Genomic DNA, 18,687 nt, shown 5'->3' on the forward strand with positions numbered 1-18,687 from the left:
TCTTTTATGCGTTTGGCAAGGTTGGAGACAACAGAATTTATTTCCTATTAAAATGTGATGACATAAATATGTCATAGTCCTTAGGAACTAAAAATACCGACACATATCCTGTCACTACTGAAGGGGGCGCCGTTGACCTGGATAAGATTTGCACCGCTAAGTGCCCAGATCTATGTTAAAAGGGATGTGTCATCAGAAAAATTTATAATGTTTTTATGTTATAATATTTTATGTATATTTTTAAAGAATTTTTGGTGATTTTTTTTTCTAATTTTCAATTTCACTATCTATACTATAAAATAATCCTCATATCTTGCAGTTTTCATTCTCTCCACTGGGGCTAAAACTAAGCTGAGACTTCCTGTTGCGTCTGTGGTGATAAGGAGGAGGCTGCTGTAGAGTGATCTGTACAGCATTGCAGCGTCATGTGACACCGGTAGATAGAGGAGACAATAGCAGCTCCTTGTAGAATGACTTCTTTACAGGTCACAGAGTGTTTCACATTTATTTCAAGGGGACAGAGTCTGTTTATTGTCGTCTATGTCCATGAATCTTGCTGTAAAGCATGTCACTAAATGCTGGTTCAAACCAGCCCAGGCAATATTGGCGCTGCCATAACAATGTGAAAAATGTAAAAGTAAAGAAAATACAGTCAGAAAATAGAAAGAGATTAGAAGAAAAGAATAAGTTTTAGTATCTAATTATAATCAGTAAGAGAAAATAAGTGACATATTCCCTGTAAGACAATTAATAAGGATGCAGCTACTGTGCATTCCCTAGTTTATTGCTTGGAAACTTTATCACAATTCTATTTATATGGGCACCATATGGCTGCATTATTTATGCACTATATGGCATCTTAAAGGGAGTATACCGCTCAATAGATGAATCATCTTTCCTTGGTGTATTGGTTCATCTAACTTGCAGCCCTCCAGCTGTTGCAAAACTACAATTCCCATCATGCCTGGGCATCTAACGTATGTAAAAGTGAATCTGTTATCTTAAATTCATATGTCAAACAGCTAACATTGCTAGATAACTGTTAGGTCAAGGAGACGCATGGTACCGTCCATATTTCGATCTGTGCTTCCATAACATAGAAAAATGCTTTAATTGTATAGTACAAAGAGTCAAAGAGGCGTTCCCAAGCTCTTGAAGGGCTCCAATCTGTAATACCTTCTGAGGTGAGTATGTCAGGGAAGGTATTCTCTTTCTGATCATAGCTTATACCATGTTCAACTTCAGATATATTATCACTTACATTTTCTACTTAAAGGGATTTTCCTGATGGTGAAATTTATTTCCAACTGTCTTAACAAATGAGCATTAATTGATACTGCAAATAAAGTTACTTTACTACTTAGCTCTGGCCTTTCCGACTTTTATTCTGCCTCTGATGCAAACTGTCTGCTCCGTTGTCTTCATTGCCATACTTACTGTCCTGTAATGCACTTCCTGTTCTGTTATACATTCCAGCTTAGAATTCAGCCATGTCTATCTCCTTTCCTCCACCCCCTTCAAGACAATAACTGTACCCATCACACCCCTAGAAACTTCTAACATAATGGGAGTTAGATACAGTAGGCTAAATTCCGAGCTAGAGTGTACAACAGGAACAGGAAGTCTGTAAAAGATTGTACACTATACAAGAAGTGAGGCAGCAAAGACAACAGCACAGACAGCGTGCGTCAGAAGCAAATAGAAAGCATGAAAGGTAAAAAATAGGAAAAACATACGCTTTCTTCCATAAACAGCACCACACCTGTCCCCAGGCTGTGTGTGGTATTACAACTATGCAACAACTTATCACATTGAATATCTTTGGACATTTAGCTTTAGTTGTCTAAGAACTTTACTCCCTCTGTTGGTTGCCGTATATTTATACCAGTGTTGTCTGGCAAAATGCTGGTATAGATTTTCAACATGGTGTCAAATATCAAGCTTAAAGGAGAAGTCCAGCGAAAATTTTTATTTAAGTATTGTATTGCCCCCAAAAAAGTTATACAAATCACCAATATACACTTATTATGGGAAATGCACATAAAGTGCTCTTATCCCTGCACTTACTACTGCATCAAGGCCTCACTTACTGGATAACATGGTGATGTCACTTCCTGGATAACATGGGGATGTCACTTCCTGGATAACATGGTGATGTCACTTCCTGGATAACATGGTGATGTCACTTCCTGGATAACATGGTGATGTCACTTCCTGGATCACATGGTGATGTCACGACCCGACTCCCAGAACTGTGTGGGCTGAGGCTGCTGGAGAGGATGATGGCAGGGAGATACTCAGTGTCTCTCCAGTGCCCTGTGTCCCTCAGTGTCCCCCTGCCATCATCCTCTCCAGCATCCACACAGCTCTGGGAGTCGGGTCGTGACATCACCAGGTTATCCAGGAAGTGACATCACCATGTTATCCAGGAAGTGACATCACCATGTTATCAAGAAAGTGACATCACCATTTTATCCAGGAAGTGGCATCTCCATGTTATCCAGGAAGTGAAGCCTTTATGCAGTAGTAAGTGCAAGGAAAAAAGCACTTTATAAGCATTTCCCGTAATAAGTGTATATTGGGGATTTGTATAACTTTTGGGGGGCAATACAATACGTTAATAAAATTTTTTGCTGGACTTCTCCTTTAACCCCAAGTCACACCCTTCTGCCTCCAAACTGTGACTTCTTGATGCAGCGCCGAAAGAGGAAGGAAGAGGATGCTCTATTGCAAACCCTCATTGGAGAAATGGACTTGGATAGACTTGGATTTAATGATAAATGTGAATAAAATAGATATAAAAACCCATAACACGTTTCGAGCTCTAGACTCTTTCCAGGCGTCTGAAATGTGCAGTACCTTTTTATATTGTTTTTTATATATATACATATATAGATAGATATAAAAAGGTATAGCACGTTTTCGATGCCTGGAGAATCTAAAGCTCAAAACATAATGGTTTTTATATCTATTTTATTAAATTATTAATATCAATAAATCTCTTAGAATATTATGAGATATCCAAGTCCATTATCCCAAGGAGGGCTGGTGTTAGAATTCCAGGGCTTCTTCTCCTTCGTCTTTCAGCAGTGTAACCTGTCCAAACCGTGGTGTCCAGCTTCACACATGGACACATGGACATCCTTCTCTCAGCTGTAGAGTCTCACCCCCTATTGATGGGTATTTGTGTTTTTTACAGCCAATACTCATAGTACAACAGGCCCTATGGTGCCTATACTGCTCCTATAATAGTGATTCTATTATTTAGCCACCATAGAATATAACACACCGCCTCCACACTCTTTTGTTGCATTGACAGGAAGTTCCATCCTTCCAGCCAATCAGCAGCCACTGACATGTCACTTCCTCTTCCTGTCTTGTACAGATCGGCTCTGATCGGCTTGTCAGGAGGAATACTGGGCACTACCAATGTGACGCATAGGATGCACTGCTGTAAGTGTTACCGATATCTGCTGCTACCAGCATTGTGTAGGGAGCCAAATCGACATAAAAAGCACAGACTGGTTAAAAGCGAAATAAAACAATGGTTTCCCTCCACGAGTTCTGGAATCAGCCTCATTTCCTCGCTGCAGCTTGTGGGAAGCTCGGGGAATACTTGATATTCACAAAGTTAAACGATTGCCGGCTTCCCGCGGTACATTGCAGCGATATGGAAAGCATCATGGTCGTAATTTTCCTAAATGTGATTCTTAATGAGCGGTTCTGGTGCCAGGAATGGAAGCAATCAGCAAGATTCGCCGTTATGAATGGAGAACAGTTGGTTTTTAGGGGGAGATCGCCTCCTAAAAAAATGATTTGGCAGATCCGGGAGGACCCGTCGTTTCCGCTTTATGTATTCATTTAAGCGGAAATTTTCTGTACAGTAAAGCTCTGATATCCTGACGAGTTATGGCATAGATTTCTGAAAGACAGACGATAGATAGATAGATAGATAGATAGGAGATAGATAGATAGATAGATAGATAGATAGATAGATAGATAGATAGGAGATAGATAGATAGATAGATAGATAGATAGATAGATAGATAGATAGATAGGAGATAGATAGATAGATAGATAGATAGATAGATAGATAGATAGATAGAAGATAGATCAGTGGCGTAGCTACCATAGAGGCAGGGTAGGCAGTTGCTATGGGGCCCTGCAGGAGGGGGGCCCCGGGTAGAAGGTAAGAGCGCGTGTCCTTCTGCTTAACTCTTTATGTACTGCAGTATGTAAGTGACCCAATGTTTACAACACAAAGAAAGGGTTAACAAGCATAAGACAGAGCTCTCTGCTTCACTGCACTAATAACCTCTGAACTCTGTTCTCCAGCTGCACAATCTAATAGGAAAGGAAAATGTGCAGAGCTCCGTGCAGAGGTCAGGGGTTATCAGTGTGCCAGCAGTAAAGCAGATATATATACGCAGTCCTTTGTGTTGTGCGTAGGGGTGGGGGCCCCTTAAAATTTTTTGCTATGGGGCCCCGTGAATCCTAGCTACGCCCCTGAGATAGATAGATAGATAGATAGATAGATGATAGATAGATAGTAGATAGATAGATAGATAGATAGGAGATAGATAGATAGATAGATAGTAGATAGATAGATAGATAGATAGGAGATAGATAGATAGATAGTAGATAGATAGATAGATAGATAGATAGATAGATAGATAGATAGATAGATAGGAGATAGATAGATAGGAGATAGATAGGAGATAGATAGATAGATAGATAGATAGATAGATAGATAGGAGATAGATAGATAGATAGATAGATAGATAGATAGATAGATAGATAGATAGATAGGAGATAGATAGATAGGAGATAGATAGGAGATAGATAGATAGATAGATAGATAGATAGATAGATAGATAGATAGATGATAGATAGATAGATAGATAGATAGATAGATAGATAGATAGGAGATAGATAGATAGGAGATAGATAGGAGATAGATAGATAGATAGATAGATAGATAGATAGATAGGAGATAGATAGATAGGAGATAGATAGATAGATAGATAGATAGATAGATAGGAGATAGATAGATAGATAGATAGGAAATAGATAGATAGATAGATAGATAGATAGATAGATAGATAGGAGATAGATAGATAGATAGATAGATAGATAGATAGATAGATAGATAAATAGATAGATAGATAGGAGATAGATAGATAGATAGATAGATAGATAGGAGATAGATAGATAGATAGATAGATAGATAGATAGATAGGAGATAGATAGATAGATAGATAATAGATAATAGCTTTAATGAAGCTCTGCTTTTCAGATGGGATACTCTGTTTGAGCAGAAGCCCAGCGGAAGATCAGCTATATGTGATGTCCCTTAAAGGGATTGTCTTAAATTAAAGGGGTACTTTGGAGGTTTTCGGGGAAATCCTATACTTAATTTCTTTAACCCCTCTGCTGCAACTACTGTCACAGTGTCGGTCCTTACTGCAAAGCCTATTCTTATGTCGGTATCAACACCAGAATTGGTTACTGTGGTGTCGCACTTTGGTCACTGATTGGCTGAATGGAAAGGTCCTGGTTCTGGCACTTACACAAGGAAATGTTTCTCAGTGGTGACTGACACAGTGGAAGTGGCAGGGGAGCGAGAAAGTATAATTTTTTTCTATTTAAAGGGGTACTCCAGGGGAAAAAAATGTGTTTAAATCAACTAGTGCAGATTTGTAAATTACTTCTATTAAAAAATTTCACATCTTCCAGCACTTATCAGTTGCTGTATGTCCTGCAGCAAGTGATGTATTCTCTTCAGTCTGACAGTGCTGCCACCTCTGTCCATGTCAGAAACTGTCCAGAGCAGGAGAGGTTTTCTATGGAGATTTGCTACAGCACTGGACAGTTCCTGACATGGACAGAGGTGGCAGCATAGAGCACTGTGTCAGACTGGAAAGAGTATACAACTTCCTGCAGCTGTTAAGTACAAGCAACTTTTTGAAACCATTGGAAAGAAAAAAACTTGCGCCAGAATCTCCTTTTAAAGGTCAGAAACCATTGGAGATTAGCTGAAAGTATTTCCATTCCAGTGCTGACATGCATTACAATAGACATCATGGAGGCCCCAGTATCTGCAGGCAGCGGTGCTCATGATATGTAGCTGAACTAGGATCATTTTCTTTAATTACATTATAATACAAGGTTATATAACTTTATTAAAAAAATGCAAAAAAAATAATAATAATAATAATTTGTAGGACTACCCCCTTTACTGGAGTTCCCCTTTAAGGAAATAAACCTCCTGCATAGCACAGTACCCAGAACATGACGGTAGCAGAATCCGATGAGTTCTCATTTGCCATGTTCAGCCCCCACATTGAAGCCATCAGCTGAGCTTTACGAGCGCCTGATCACATTACTTTTCCGATTCTGTCATTGGCCGTCGATATATTCCAGATGACACGTTGCTTCAGCAGATAAGTCTGGGAGCGATGAAGCCCAGCAAGCCGTTACATTTAGTGCTTGTAAATTAATCTACAATGAAACTTCCATCTCTGGACTTATTTAATAGTATTACTTGTCTTGCTGACAAAAGTGAATCACGGTATCTGCTGACGGTAGAATAGATTGCCGCTAATGATTAGTGATACAGTCTACCCGGGAGTCATCTCTTTCCTGACCCTGCAAGGAAACTTGAATCAATACAATTTTACAATGGCGTGGAAGCTATGAAAGATGAGAGAATCCAAACATCTATCATCGTGTTAACGCTAAGGAATCGCTCTGACTAGTAAAACTTTCTGCTTCTATGTCTGGTCAAAACCGAAACTTAGGGGTCATACACTTAGAATAGAAGGGGTCACATGTAGACATGTCCTCGTGTCTACTATAAAAATCCCATTTACTGGGTCACTGTTGTTTATAGTGGCAACCAATTTGGTGGTCGATACAGGGGCCAAAGGGTTCCCACCTAGAGGTCTCAGTGTCCACAGTAACATTTATTGCCAGAATATATCACTACTAGTGATGAGCCAACATGTTCCTAAATGTTCGTATGAACATGCCGTATATTGTTGGTGTTCGCTGATCCCAAGCAATTTGTTTAATGATGGGAATGGATATAATGATCATTTTAGAAAATATTCGAACATGCGAATGTTTATCTTGCGATGTACGTAACTGCGTACGTTTCCTTCCACCAAGTTGAAAGAGCCAATGAAGGTGTGGGGAAGGAAGGGCACATCCGCTAACTTAGTAGCCATGTTGACTACTGGCATTATTGTGATTGGCTGTGTGATTAGTGTCGTTACATACACGCTTAAAAAAACGCAACGCAATCCTGATTCTTGTGCCGTTCAGTAGGGAGAGTGAAACGAGCAGGGACAGCATCTGAATTTAGTTAGGCAGCAATATTTACAGTGGTAGTTAGTCAGAATAGGGAGGGAGAGCTGACCAAGTAGTGCTTAGAACATTGTGAAATTGTCAGTGTAGGGAGGGAGAGCTGACCAAGTAGGGCTTAGAATGTTGTGAAATTGTCAGTGTAGGGAGGGAGAGCTGACCGAGTAGGGCTTAGAATGTTGTGAAATTGTCAGTGTAGGGAGGGAGAGCTGACCGAGTAAGGCTTAGAATGTTGTGAAATTGTCAGTGTAGGGAGGGAGAGCTGACCGAGTAGGGCTTAGAATGTTGTGAAATTGTCAGTGTAGGGAGGGTGACAGAATCCAGTGTTTTAGCACTATAAAGATTCATTTCTCAACCATGTAGTGACCAGGAGTCCATCACAGTCCATCCTATCCATTATCTTCTCAATGTATTTGAGTTCTCTGTGGCCAAAAGTGGAGGATCGCTGGACATCTTGACTTGCTCAGATGACTGTACGCTGCAGCCTAGCATTCCTGGCATGTATTGTGCGATACATGTATGCACATGATTGCGTTTCTATGCACGGACAAATAAAAGGTATGCTCGTAATTGTTCCACTGTTACGTATTTCACACTTTGCACCTGATAATCTACGCGTATGCAGAACTCTAGACCAAAATGTGCGTGTCTGCTGTATGTTCGTTATTTGTTCATGAATGTTCGGTGAACAAGAAATGATCACAACCATTTTTTTTATGTTGGTATTCTGGATCCAAATGAACATCAGGACGTTGGCTCATCACTAATCACTACTAGTGTTGAGAGTTTGCTCGGTCGAGCATGGTGCTTGATCGAAGTGGGGGGAGGGGCACCTGGTTAAATGCTCAAGTCTTCCATTGTTTTCAGTAGGGCTTGAGCACTCGAGCACTGACAAAATACTAGTAACGAGCACTCAAGCAATTTAGTACTTTCTTATCGTTAATCACCACTCCTGTTCTAAAGGGATATTCCCGACTCCAAAAGTTATTTGTCCATTCGTATTATATGGATCTTCTGATCACTAGTGAATGTTGAGCTCAGCCCCAATGAGAATGAATGGAGTGCTGGACATACACGTGCCCTACGCTTCATCCATTAAGGGTACTCCCACCCACCAGGTTGTCCTTCTCTGTTCTGTGGATCAAGGATCATTTTTGGAATTTGGGAAACCCCTTAAGGGTGCGTTCACACCTACAGGATCTGCAGCAGATTTGATGCTGTGTTCAGTTATTTAAATGAAATCTGCTGCAGAAAATCAGCTGCAGATCCTGTAGGTGTGAACGCACCCTTAAGAGTCAAAGGCTTGGGTTGTTGCTCTGGTTCTCCCCCTTTAGAGTTGCATCCAATGGAGAGGAAGAATTGAAAAGAGAGAATTGTGGCACAAGCCCTCCTTGGGATAATGGATTTGGATATCACAATGGTTGAAATTCCAAGATATTTATTGATACATTTCTGGAAAAAAAGGATACAGTCACATCACAAGCACTGTATGGCCATGTATAGAGACAGTATAGCATCAACAACTCTTTACAAAGTATCGCAAAATCATGTAAATTTCCCCTGGATGGATGCCTGCCATCACTCTCCTTGGGTTGTTTACTCAATGGGAAAGATAAGGAAGGACACATTTGTATCTTCAAATAAGAAGCAGAATTTGTAGGAGTAAGCAGATATTCATAGTAAACTCCACCGTAAACAAACCTGCGTTAAAGACTAATCCTTACTTACTTTAAGGATGCATACTAAGCGAGATATGCTAATCGAGGATAGACCGTTTTACTGATTTCGTTATTGGTTGTGCACAGAGTCATCAAGGTCAACAATACAGCACAGTCTGCGGGACTACAGTCTACAAGGGAGCTCACGTGGAACTGTGCAACCATTCAGACTCTTTCGTACTAGCAATACATTTCAGATAACACTCGTTTGGTGGAGCAAACAGCTATCTCTCCTGATCCTGAAGAGAGAAAGCTTTCACCAGACTCTTCTGCCAGTGGCTTATCTCCCAGTGATAAAAGAATAATGAATATTAAAATTCAACAAGCCCGGCCCTTATCTTCCACAACATCTACCAATGGGTATTAGTTGGGAGGCCACCATACACATTGGATCCTGACGATTGGTTCAGCCAACTTTAAAATTTGCATTTATTGTTTGTTTCTCTGTACTTTGAAGGTAGGTCGGGAACAGGAGAGGCAAATGGTACAGACAGACATTAGGTAAGAAGCGTAATCCAAAGAACAGGCACTAGTAAGGATGCACAGAATCAGCAGAATCTCAGAAATGCACCTTTACTTAGAATGCACAAATGCAACAACGCTCAGGCAGGATGGACTCGGGATTGGCAGAAGGCACCAGCAGGCAGAGAAAAGTTGCCTCTATAAATCCAGAGCAGTTGGCCACACTTGCACCCTAGTGGTCAGAGGGGCCATTGTAGAAGAAGGAGGAAAAAGACGCTGAAGACACATGCAGCCCCAGGACGAGCATGGAGCACAGCAGAAGAGCAGACAGAATGGTGCCACCACTGGTCTTATGTGGCAGCATTACTACCTCTAGTGTAAGGTTTTTGCCTTACATTCTCTATTAGTACCCTATGCCTATGGTGGACCCCATCTGTTCCTCTCTATGGACATCTTTTGGCCCTCAGCTAGTCAATAGGTGGAAAGTTTCACCAGTCCCACACTAGGGTTCCTGGGCTTTTTATATCTACCTTTAGTGCTATATAACAAAAAGTCTATATAGGGTAGATACATAAGTTTGAGTTTCAAGGACACAATATCTGGAAAGGGGCCCAGGTTCACTCCTTTTTCTTCCTGAAGTATTTGCCATTAATTAACTTTTTCTGGAATTGCCCATATTCACTTATGTAGATGGAGCAGAATCATCCGCGATTGAAATAGAATATGAACAAACCGAAAAGCTGGTCATTCTGCTGGCTGTATTAAGTCTGCAGATATGGTTATTGCGTAGAGACTCATTTTTATGCAGGAGAAGATTTGGGAGCTTTTTGAACATATTGGGCTTGATGCACTTAAGAGCAAATAGCCTGAAATTGTGAAACTTCAGGGAATACATAAAACTTTGGAGCATCAGAGCCGCAAGTTGCTTAGATATAAAAGAAACTCAAACCGAATGTCTGGAGAATTTATATTTGTCATTTGCTGTTTTGAGATTTCAAAGCTGCAGGAACTCCACGTCTGGACCGGAGTGAATGGACCCTTCAAAAACAGCAGGAGAGAACCTATTTTTAAGCAGACAGACATTTAAAGGGCATCCAGAAAAGATCCCTTTAAAACTAGAACTAGCGAACTAGTGATCTGATGGCAAATTCTACAACTGGTCTTAAAGGTCAAAAAAAATTTCTGCCTGGCCTAGAGCAGGAAACAAGCATGTGGCTGCAATCACGGACCGTGCACATGTAAAGGGGATCAAGTCTATGGAGTCCAGACCGCACAGACCACATAAGTGCTGGTCCGACTCTTTTGCGTAACAGATTAGTGGCCACACGTGGATCAGTTTGAATGGATTTGTGGAGCACTCTGTTTAAATTAATGGGTCCTGTTCGCAGATCCAGAGAAAAAAAAATATTTATTTATTTTTTAAGTTTTTTTTCCTTTCAATTTATTCTACTTTTAATAATCCTATTATTATTAATTATTATTTGGTTTTCCCATTGGCAATATTTACACTATGTGTATGATGGTTAAAAATCCAGTGTTTTAATAAAAAAATTCAGCTAATCTGGGAACAAATTTCTAACTTTCTATTATTTCACCGTGTTAGTTATTTTATTATTACTGTGTAACTTTGTGGTAGAATTTTTTTTTTTGCAGAATGTAGATTGTAGAACAACTTCATCTGGTTGTGTCTATCATTAAGTTTAACCCCTTTACGACCAGTCCTGATAGCGCCTTGAGGACCAGAGCCCATTTTTGAAATCTGTCTCACTTTATGTGGTTATACCTCAGTGATATTATAACTTATCCTAGCAATTCTGAGACTGTTTTCTTGTGACATATTGTACTTTAGGTTAGTGGTAAAATTTGGCTGATATCTGTACAATTTAGGTGTTAAAAATGCCCACATTGCATAAAAAAATTTACAAAATTAGTGATTTTCTGTGTTTTTTTCCCCCTGCAGTCGCCGTGTGGGTTTTGTTATGGGGTAATTTTATTGCCAGCGTCATTACGCACACAGTAATACTGAATATGTGGACTTTTTTAATTTTTACATTTATTATTGCCTTGGGGGCTATGGGGATTTTACGTTTTGTGTACTTTATTTTTTTTATTTGTGTGTGTTTTATTTACTTTATTTTATTGTCCCACCATGGGGACATCACTATTTGAAGCTGAACTGGCTCAGAGTTAAGGCCCTATTACACAGAACCGATAATCGTCCCGTGTAATAGAAGGCAACGATCAGCCGACATGAGGGATCGGCTGATCGTTGCTGTCGTTTGTCTTTCAACATGTTGTCAACAATGATAGCAGCAATATGCTGCCATCGCTCTGTAGGCTCCCCCGCAGCTCCCCATGGGCTCCCCTGTACTCACCTGCTTGCTGCAGACGCGTGTAATAGCGGCGGCAACGAGCAGGGAACGAGGAGCAAACAAGCGCTGACACTGCTCATTTGCTCATCTCAGTGAGCCTGGTCAGCCACTGTAGTTATGACAAAGGAGGCTTCAGGGAAGCCTCCTGGTGTCATAGCAACTGTTAGGGCTTTGCAATCGCTTCTGCACGGCCCGGATGGGAATAGAGGGAAGATTTTTCCTCTATTACACTCTATAGGTGCTGCGATAGGCCTGATCGCAGCAATTATAGGGTTAACTGCACGGATCGCGGCAGGTGTCCAGCTATCACCGACAGCCGGGAACCGCAGCGAGATGGCACGGGCGCAGCTCCTGTGCCTGTTTTATCCTAGGACGTAACTGAACGTCCTTGAGCGGAAATGCACCGCAAATAAGTTAAAACCCTTGCACTTGTGTTCACTTTCTTGCCCCCTTAACCCTATGTACTCCTTATTTAAAAGTTTTGATTATTCCTCCCTTACCCTTCTATTGTAATATCGCTCACCTTTGTCAGGTATTTAGTAAATTTACAGAATTACAGTGAATTGCATCTAATTTAAGTTCAGATTTTCTATTTTTTGTGCTGTCGGGATTTTGCACACATAAAAATAAAAATAAAACAAGTGTCACTAGTGAATGAATAATTTAAGAGGTAACGCCCGGCCAATAAAATCAGATAGCCTCTGGCAGGAGACTAACAGGTGTATAGCGAGAGTTATATAACCCAATACATTGGGTGCAGCCACATAGCTGTAAAGAAAAAAATTATGTTTTCCTCAAATAGTATACATAAAAAAGATAGACAGCCGTGGTTTCATCAAATACTGTATTAAGTAATAAAAGTGAGAGTTGTGGAGTTTTTTTTGGTGATTGGCTGCCATAGCGAGTAAAGGAGAGGTGGCTAATATGGCTGACAGGAAGTGGCGGCAGCCTGGCAGGCAGCTACTTCCTGTACCAGAAATTGAAGGCAGTAATGTGGAGGACAGAAGAAAAATAAGATTCAGTGCTGCAAAGGATTCAGGAGAACAGGCAGATTTTCATCTTGCAATTTACTTCAGTAATTTAACATGACAATTTTTGGTCTCCTTTCTTGTGTGAACAGCATTAGAGATGAAGAAACCTTTCAGACTGATCTTCTACATTGTCTCTACAAATATAGGACCATATCGTTAGTCTAGAACAGTGTTTTCCAATCTGTGTCTCTCCAGCAATGGCAAAGCTAATGCACCCATCAAGACCCCGACACCCTCTGGCTTTCTGGCATGATAGGAAATATTGTTTTGCAATGGCTTAAGAGCAACAGGTTGGGGAACACAGGTCTAGAACCTGGAACATCACATCTGCCATGTCTAATAAGTAATTTAAAAAAATTACATTTAGCAAAAGAATGCTTTCTACAATGGGATGAGGTTGATGGTGCTAGGGAAAGCTGATGGGACTCACAGCTCCGGAGGCTGAACCCCTGGTGACAATGGACAATGTTCAACATGAAATATAAAGGAATTTTCAACTTGAAAAATCATCCCCTCTCCACAGGATGGATCATCTATTATCTATCTATCTCCTATCTATATATCTATCTATCTCCTATCTATCTATCTATCTATCTATCTATCTATCTATCTATTATCTATCTATCTCCTATCTATCTATCTATCTATCTATCTATCTATCTATCTATTATCTATCTATCTATCTATCTCCTATCTATCTATCTATCTATCTATCTATCTCCTATCTATCTATCTATCTATCTATCTATCTATCTATCTATCTATCTCCTATCTATCTATCTATCTATCTATCTATCTATCTATCTATCTATCTATCTCTATCTATCTATCTCCTATCTATCTATCTATCTATCTCCTATCTATCTATCTATCTATCTATCTATCTATCTATCTATCTATCTATCACAGAAGAAGATTTAAATGCTGAGACCCCTTGCGATTTCGAGAGTGAAGACCCCAGTCTCCCATCAGAATGGAGTGGCAAGATGTCCATAATTATTAGTGTTGTCGCTGTCTGTCTCCGAGATTGGATGGAATGACAACAAACACCATTCCATTCTGATACGGGAAACAGATCACTGATCTTCAGGTCATAGGGGGTTCCAGTAAGTTGGACCCTAGTATCTTTTGCATAGAGTATATCTTTGTAATTTGGGAATATCCCTTAAACAACAAGTGGTCATTCTGGGTCTGGATGTCTCTTTCCAGTATGGACAGTAGGTGGAGAATGACTATGGAGGACACTTCTCTGTGGAAAAACCTACTTGACACAGTTTGCATTACTCCAAAAAAGGTGACTTATTTGGCTAATAGGGCTAATATGAGATACAATTCTTTCTTCTGAAGAACTAATTTGCATACTGCTTCCTACTGAGCATTGACGGAACAATGTCTCCGTGCACCACCTGGGTCTCCTCAATGAAAACACAACAGATCAATAGACGAAAACAGTACCACCTTCCCAGGAAAATTACAAGTTCAAGTGAAGGAATGAGCAAATCTGCATAATTGGCGTGGCCGATCCCTGCCAGTCTACATGACGGTCAATGATGTAAATGTCGGCTGATGCGTTCCAATGTCTTCCCTTGTGTGACATAGAAGTGACTGGTGAATACTGTCCAATGCCAAGTCTAGCTGATCTTTCCATATTTTAATGATAGATGACATTTTCACATTACAAAACAGAACAGAATGATGCAGTGTCCTTGAAGCCAAAGGCAGCCAATGGGTCTGGTATCGGGTCATCTGCGGCTTCAGAACAACTGGCAGGCCCTGAAAATGATCCAGTTCAAATTCTGGTCACATACGGCTGTTGGCTTGTTTCTGGGGTCATTTGCTTACTGAACTAACATGCCTGAGGGTGATCTGGTCAATCAGCCTAAACGCTGGATAGTCACATCTGTCCAGTCTGGCTATTATGCATGCAGACTAATTGGGAACTCAGCCTGTTGCTAATGGAGCAGTATACCTCGTAGATCCAAAGAAATAGATTGGAAAAATGAATGTAAAAAAGTTATTTTAACACATTCATAAGACAACAAATCCTCCATGATTATAGCTCCTTGAGGGATTGTTACCTAAATAGTTTTCCTTGATGATTCCTGTGCCACAATGTTGGTAGGAAGGGCCGAGAAGAACTTGCTTTGGTGCCAAGATGCTAGATAGGGAGGGTCTATGTGGTGTGCCATTAAGTAACTGTTACGCCTTAACTTGTCCACTGGTGGTGCCTCCTGGACTGGGGGTGGAGTGGCTTGTTCGTCATGGAAGTGTTGGTGGACTGGAGGTCAGAGTAGCTTGTTCATCAAGAGAGTGAGCTGGTAGACTGGAGGCCATAGGAAGTGATCAGAGGACATATGTTTTTGGGGACCCATAAATCAAAGGATCTGTCTGGACCTGGAGAACATCAGTGGTGAGCAGACTGGTGGAATTATTACCATTTAGAGTTGAAGGCTGGGGTACCTTCTTGAAGGGATAGCTTTTGTGGTTCTGTGCAGGTCAACAATGAAGAATGTGGACTAAATTCGCCATCAAACTTCACGATAGGCTTTGAGAGACATCAACCTAGGGGGGGACCAAGGAAGCTAGTTATGGGAGGTTTCAACCTTGGAGAAAATCTATAGGTGGGGCTAGGAAAAGCAATATGAGATGGCAGTCTTACAGCGGCATTTAGGAGGTTAACTACCTTTTGCCTTGTAATGGTGCCTGGATAGTTTAGTTCTGTAGAACAGTAGTATAGAACAGCTTGGTTCTGAAAGGGCCCTCAGGTAAAGGGGAATATGTTGGGAAAATGACCCATCTCCTGTAAAGTAAGCTTGAAATTTATGTGTGACAAGTTCTGGAGGTTTGTGTGAGATATTAACCTGAAGTCTCTGTTGGGCTATCATCGACCAAACTGGAGTTAAAGTTTTTTTTGTTTAAAGGTCTGGTATAATTACATTCTGAATAGAGATGAGCGAACCTCGAGCATGCTGGAGTCCATCCGAACCCGAGCGTTCGGCATTTGATTAGCGGTGGCTGCTGAAGTTGGATAAAGCCCTAAGGCTATGTGGAAATCATGGATACAGCCAATGACTATATCCATGTTTTCCAGACATCCTTAGAGCTTTATCCAACTTCAGCAGCCACCGCTAATCAAATGCCGAACGCTCGGGTTTGGATGGACTCGAGCATGCTCCAGGTTCGCTCATCTCTAATTCTTAAACCTTCAAGCAATTTGCACAATTAGGTGAGTTCAGCAACCATCAAGCCTATAGTGCCACCAAAATTTTACTACAACCTACAAGCTTAATGTGTCATACGAAAAAGTCTTACTTTTTAGCTTTTCTAGGGCTATCTTAATCCTTGTAATCCAAAACTTATTTGTCTGGTGTCCATGGGTTGGCACATCTGTGAGTTATCTGATGGGTAGAAGATGCCTTGGCTTCAGGAGATCATAAACGGACTGTACCATTTCTATAAATCATCATCTGCATGAAGACAATGATACATGTGATAACCTAAAAAAACAATGATGTAATTTTTTTGACCCCATGTGCACACAGTAAATGTTGCAGATAACTTGCGCTCCCCCCCACACGTTCCCACTTGAAGTCTGTCACATAGGCTCTATTCTATGTTTGGGATTATTCCGTCGTCCGCCCAAAGACTTGACATGTCAATTCTTTGGGCGGAAAGCGGAATCTGTCAGAACGGAGTTTATGGTATGAGCAGAGATTCAAGCAGGAGAGCATGGGGATGAGCATCGGAATCTGTGTGGAGTTATCCTTGACATGTACTCGGTGTGCATGTACCCTAACATTTCATCTCCAGTTTAAAGGGTTGGCCATCAATGTTAGATTGGTAAGAGTCAAACTCTCAGCACCCATAGCTATCAGTGGTCTGTGCTGTGGACTCTTCACTGTTTACCAGCACTTTACCATTCACTAGATTGGGACAAAGCTGCAATGCTTGCATCGGTAAACATTGAAGAGGCCACGATGCCCTCATGTAAGAGAAGCTGATCGATGGGGGTGCAAGGAGTTGGACTCTCTTGGGCCCTTTAAGAACCTTCTCACATGAGGAGCTTGTTAACCTGACTGGGATCTCTCTAGATCACTTAATCGCTACCAACAAGCTAAGTCGTCGAGGAAGCCTCGGAGATAATGATCCCCCCCAGATCATCGGGGGCTTATTACTTTCATTCTTGTACATTTTAATTTGTCTGATTTGCTAAATTTCAGCATCTGTCATTGTGCGTTGTCTTGAAATTGATATTACAATACTTCCAGCAGATGTTGCAGATTCATTAGTTCAATTCTCGGAGGATGCGAGAGATAATAATTCTTTTTGTTAATTACCTGCAAAGCGTTCTTGTTATTCCAAGTGTATGCTTAAATGGAGGCTAGGTTTGGCATTTTACATTAATAGTTTGCTATACTGTCGCTTTTCCATATTAACATAATTTAACGATATAGTAATAGAAATGATGGAGGGAGCGCACAAAGACGACGATGAACATGTCCCACAGGGCGGCGGCTGTCTACTATGGGTTCGCTAAGTATTTACCTTAAAAACAGTGATGATGCTTGGACCATCTCGCACCTCCAGGTAGGGATCTGGTCTCCATTGAGGGTAAATGCCCACAAGGTAGATTCGCTGCCGACTTTGTGCACAGATCAGATTACAGTAGCAGCTAGGTGGATGAATTGAGAACTATCCGTGCCAGTGAAAGTTTTCCGCATGGCCGCATGACCTGCAGTAATGCTACAAAATGCACAAGATTTGTTGCCTATTAGTCCTGCGGATTTCTCTGACACTTTTTGCAGATTTTAAATTCTCACATCCCTAGTTATACCCTCTAACTATACCCATCTCTACTATACCCTCTAACTATACCCTATAGCCATCTGGCACGTGTGCATCTACCCTCAGAGATGGGTATACAGTAGTTAGAGGGTATAACTAGGGATGTGACAATTTACAATACTAGCAAAGCTCTTCGCTAGGCTCGGCGGTCGGTTCGTCAGCCACTGCCTTTGAACTCCACTCCAGGTGCTGGGAAAAGATGGATCCAGTCCTGGGAAACTGGGAGAAGTTTCCTAGGACTGAATCCAGCTTTTCCAGGTACCCGGGGAGGAGCGGCACAGAGTTCAAGGGCAGCAGACTGACAAGCCGTCCGCTGAGCCTAGCAAAAAGCTTCACTAGTACTGCAAAGTTACCTATCCCTAGGAATAACCTTTCCATAGTATAGAGAATAATAAGAGATTGCAAGGGTGTCTGACAGTTGGGGCCCTGCCTTGAAAACGGAGACCTCGAAATCCCTGCTAAATAAGGCTATGTTCACACTACGTATAAGTATGGCCGTTGTTGCCATTGGCAACAATGGCTGTACTTTATGCGCCTGTGAACACTGCCTATTGATCTATGGGATCCCGGCCGGAGCGTATGCACATCGGGATTCCAGGATCCCGTGCGGCGCTGCAAATAACTGACATGTCAGTTTTCTGCGGCCGCAATTCAATGAATTGCGGCTGTAGGAAACCCTGTCAGTTCACACAATGAAGCGAGCGGCTCCGGCCACTTGCTTCATTGTGTGCTGTGGGAGGTTCTGATGTGGGCGTGCGCTAATGCACTCGCATCAGAACCCTGCGGCCGGAAAGATCATCCGGCCGGTACTTAAGTACCGGCCAGGATGATCCGGGCAGAGACCAGCCGTTCCTTGACCCGGCTGGGTCACAGAACGGCCAGTCGTTCATGTAA

General features: G+C 41.4%; 1 protein-coding gene across 1 annotated transcript in view; it reads right to left on the reverse strand.

Moving 5' to 3' along the window:
* NXPH2 (neurexophilin 2) overlaps positions 1-18,687 on the reverse strand; it is an 87,139-nt gene that overhangs the window by 5,646 nt on the left and 62,806 nt on the right. The window contains exons 3-4 of the mRNA XM_069984849.1: positions 17,494-17,620; positions 10,279-10,470 (exon numbers count right to left, since the gene is read on the reverse strand). Coding sequence (XP_069840950.1) covers positions 10,279-10,470; positions 17,494-17,620 — 319 coding nt within the window. The remainder of the gene's footprint in view (positions 1-10,278; positions 10,471-17,493; positions 17,621-18,687) is intronic.

Source organism: Dendropsophus ebraccatus, chromosome 9 (assembly GCF_027789765.1).
Source record: "Dendropsophus ebraccatus isolate aDenEbr1 chromosome 9, aDenEbr1.pat, whole genome shotgun sequence".
Taxonomy (NCBI): Eukaryota; Metazoa; Chordata; class Amphibia; order Anura; family Hylidae; genus Dendropsophus; species Dendropsophus ebraccatus.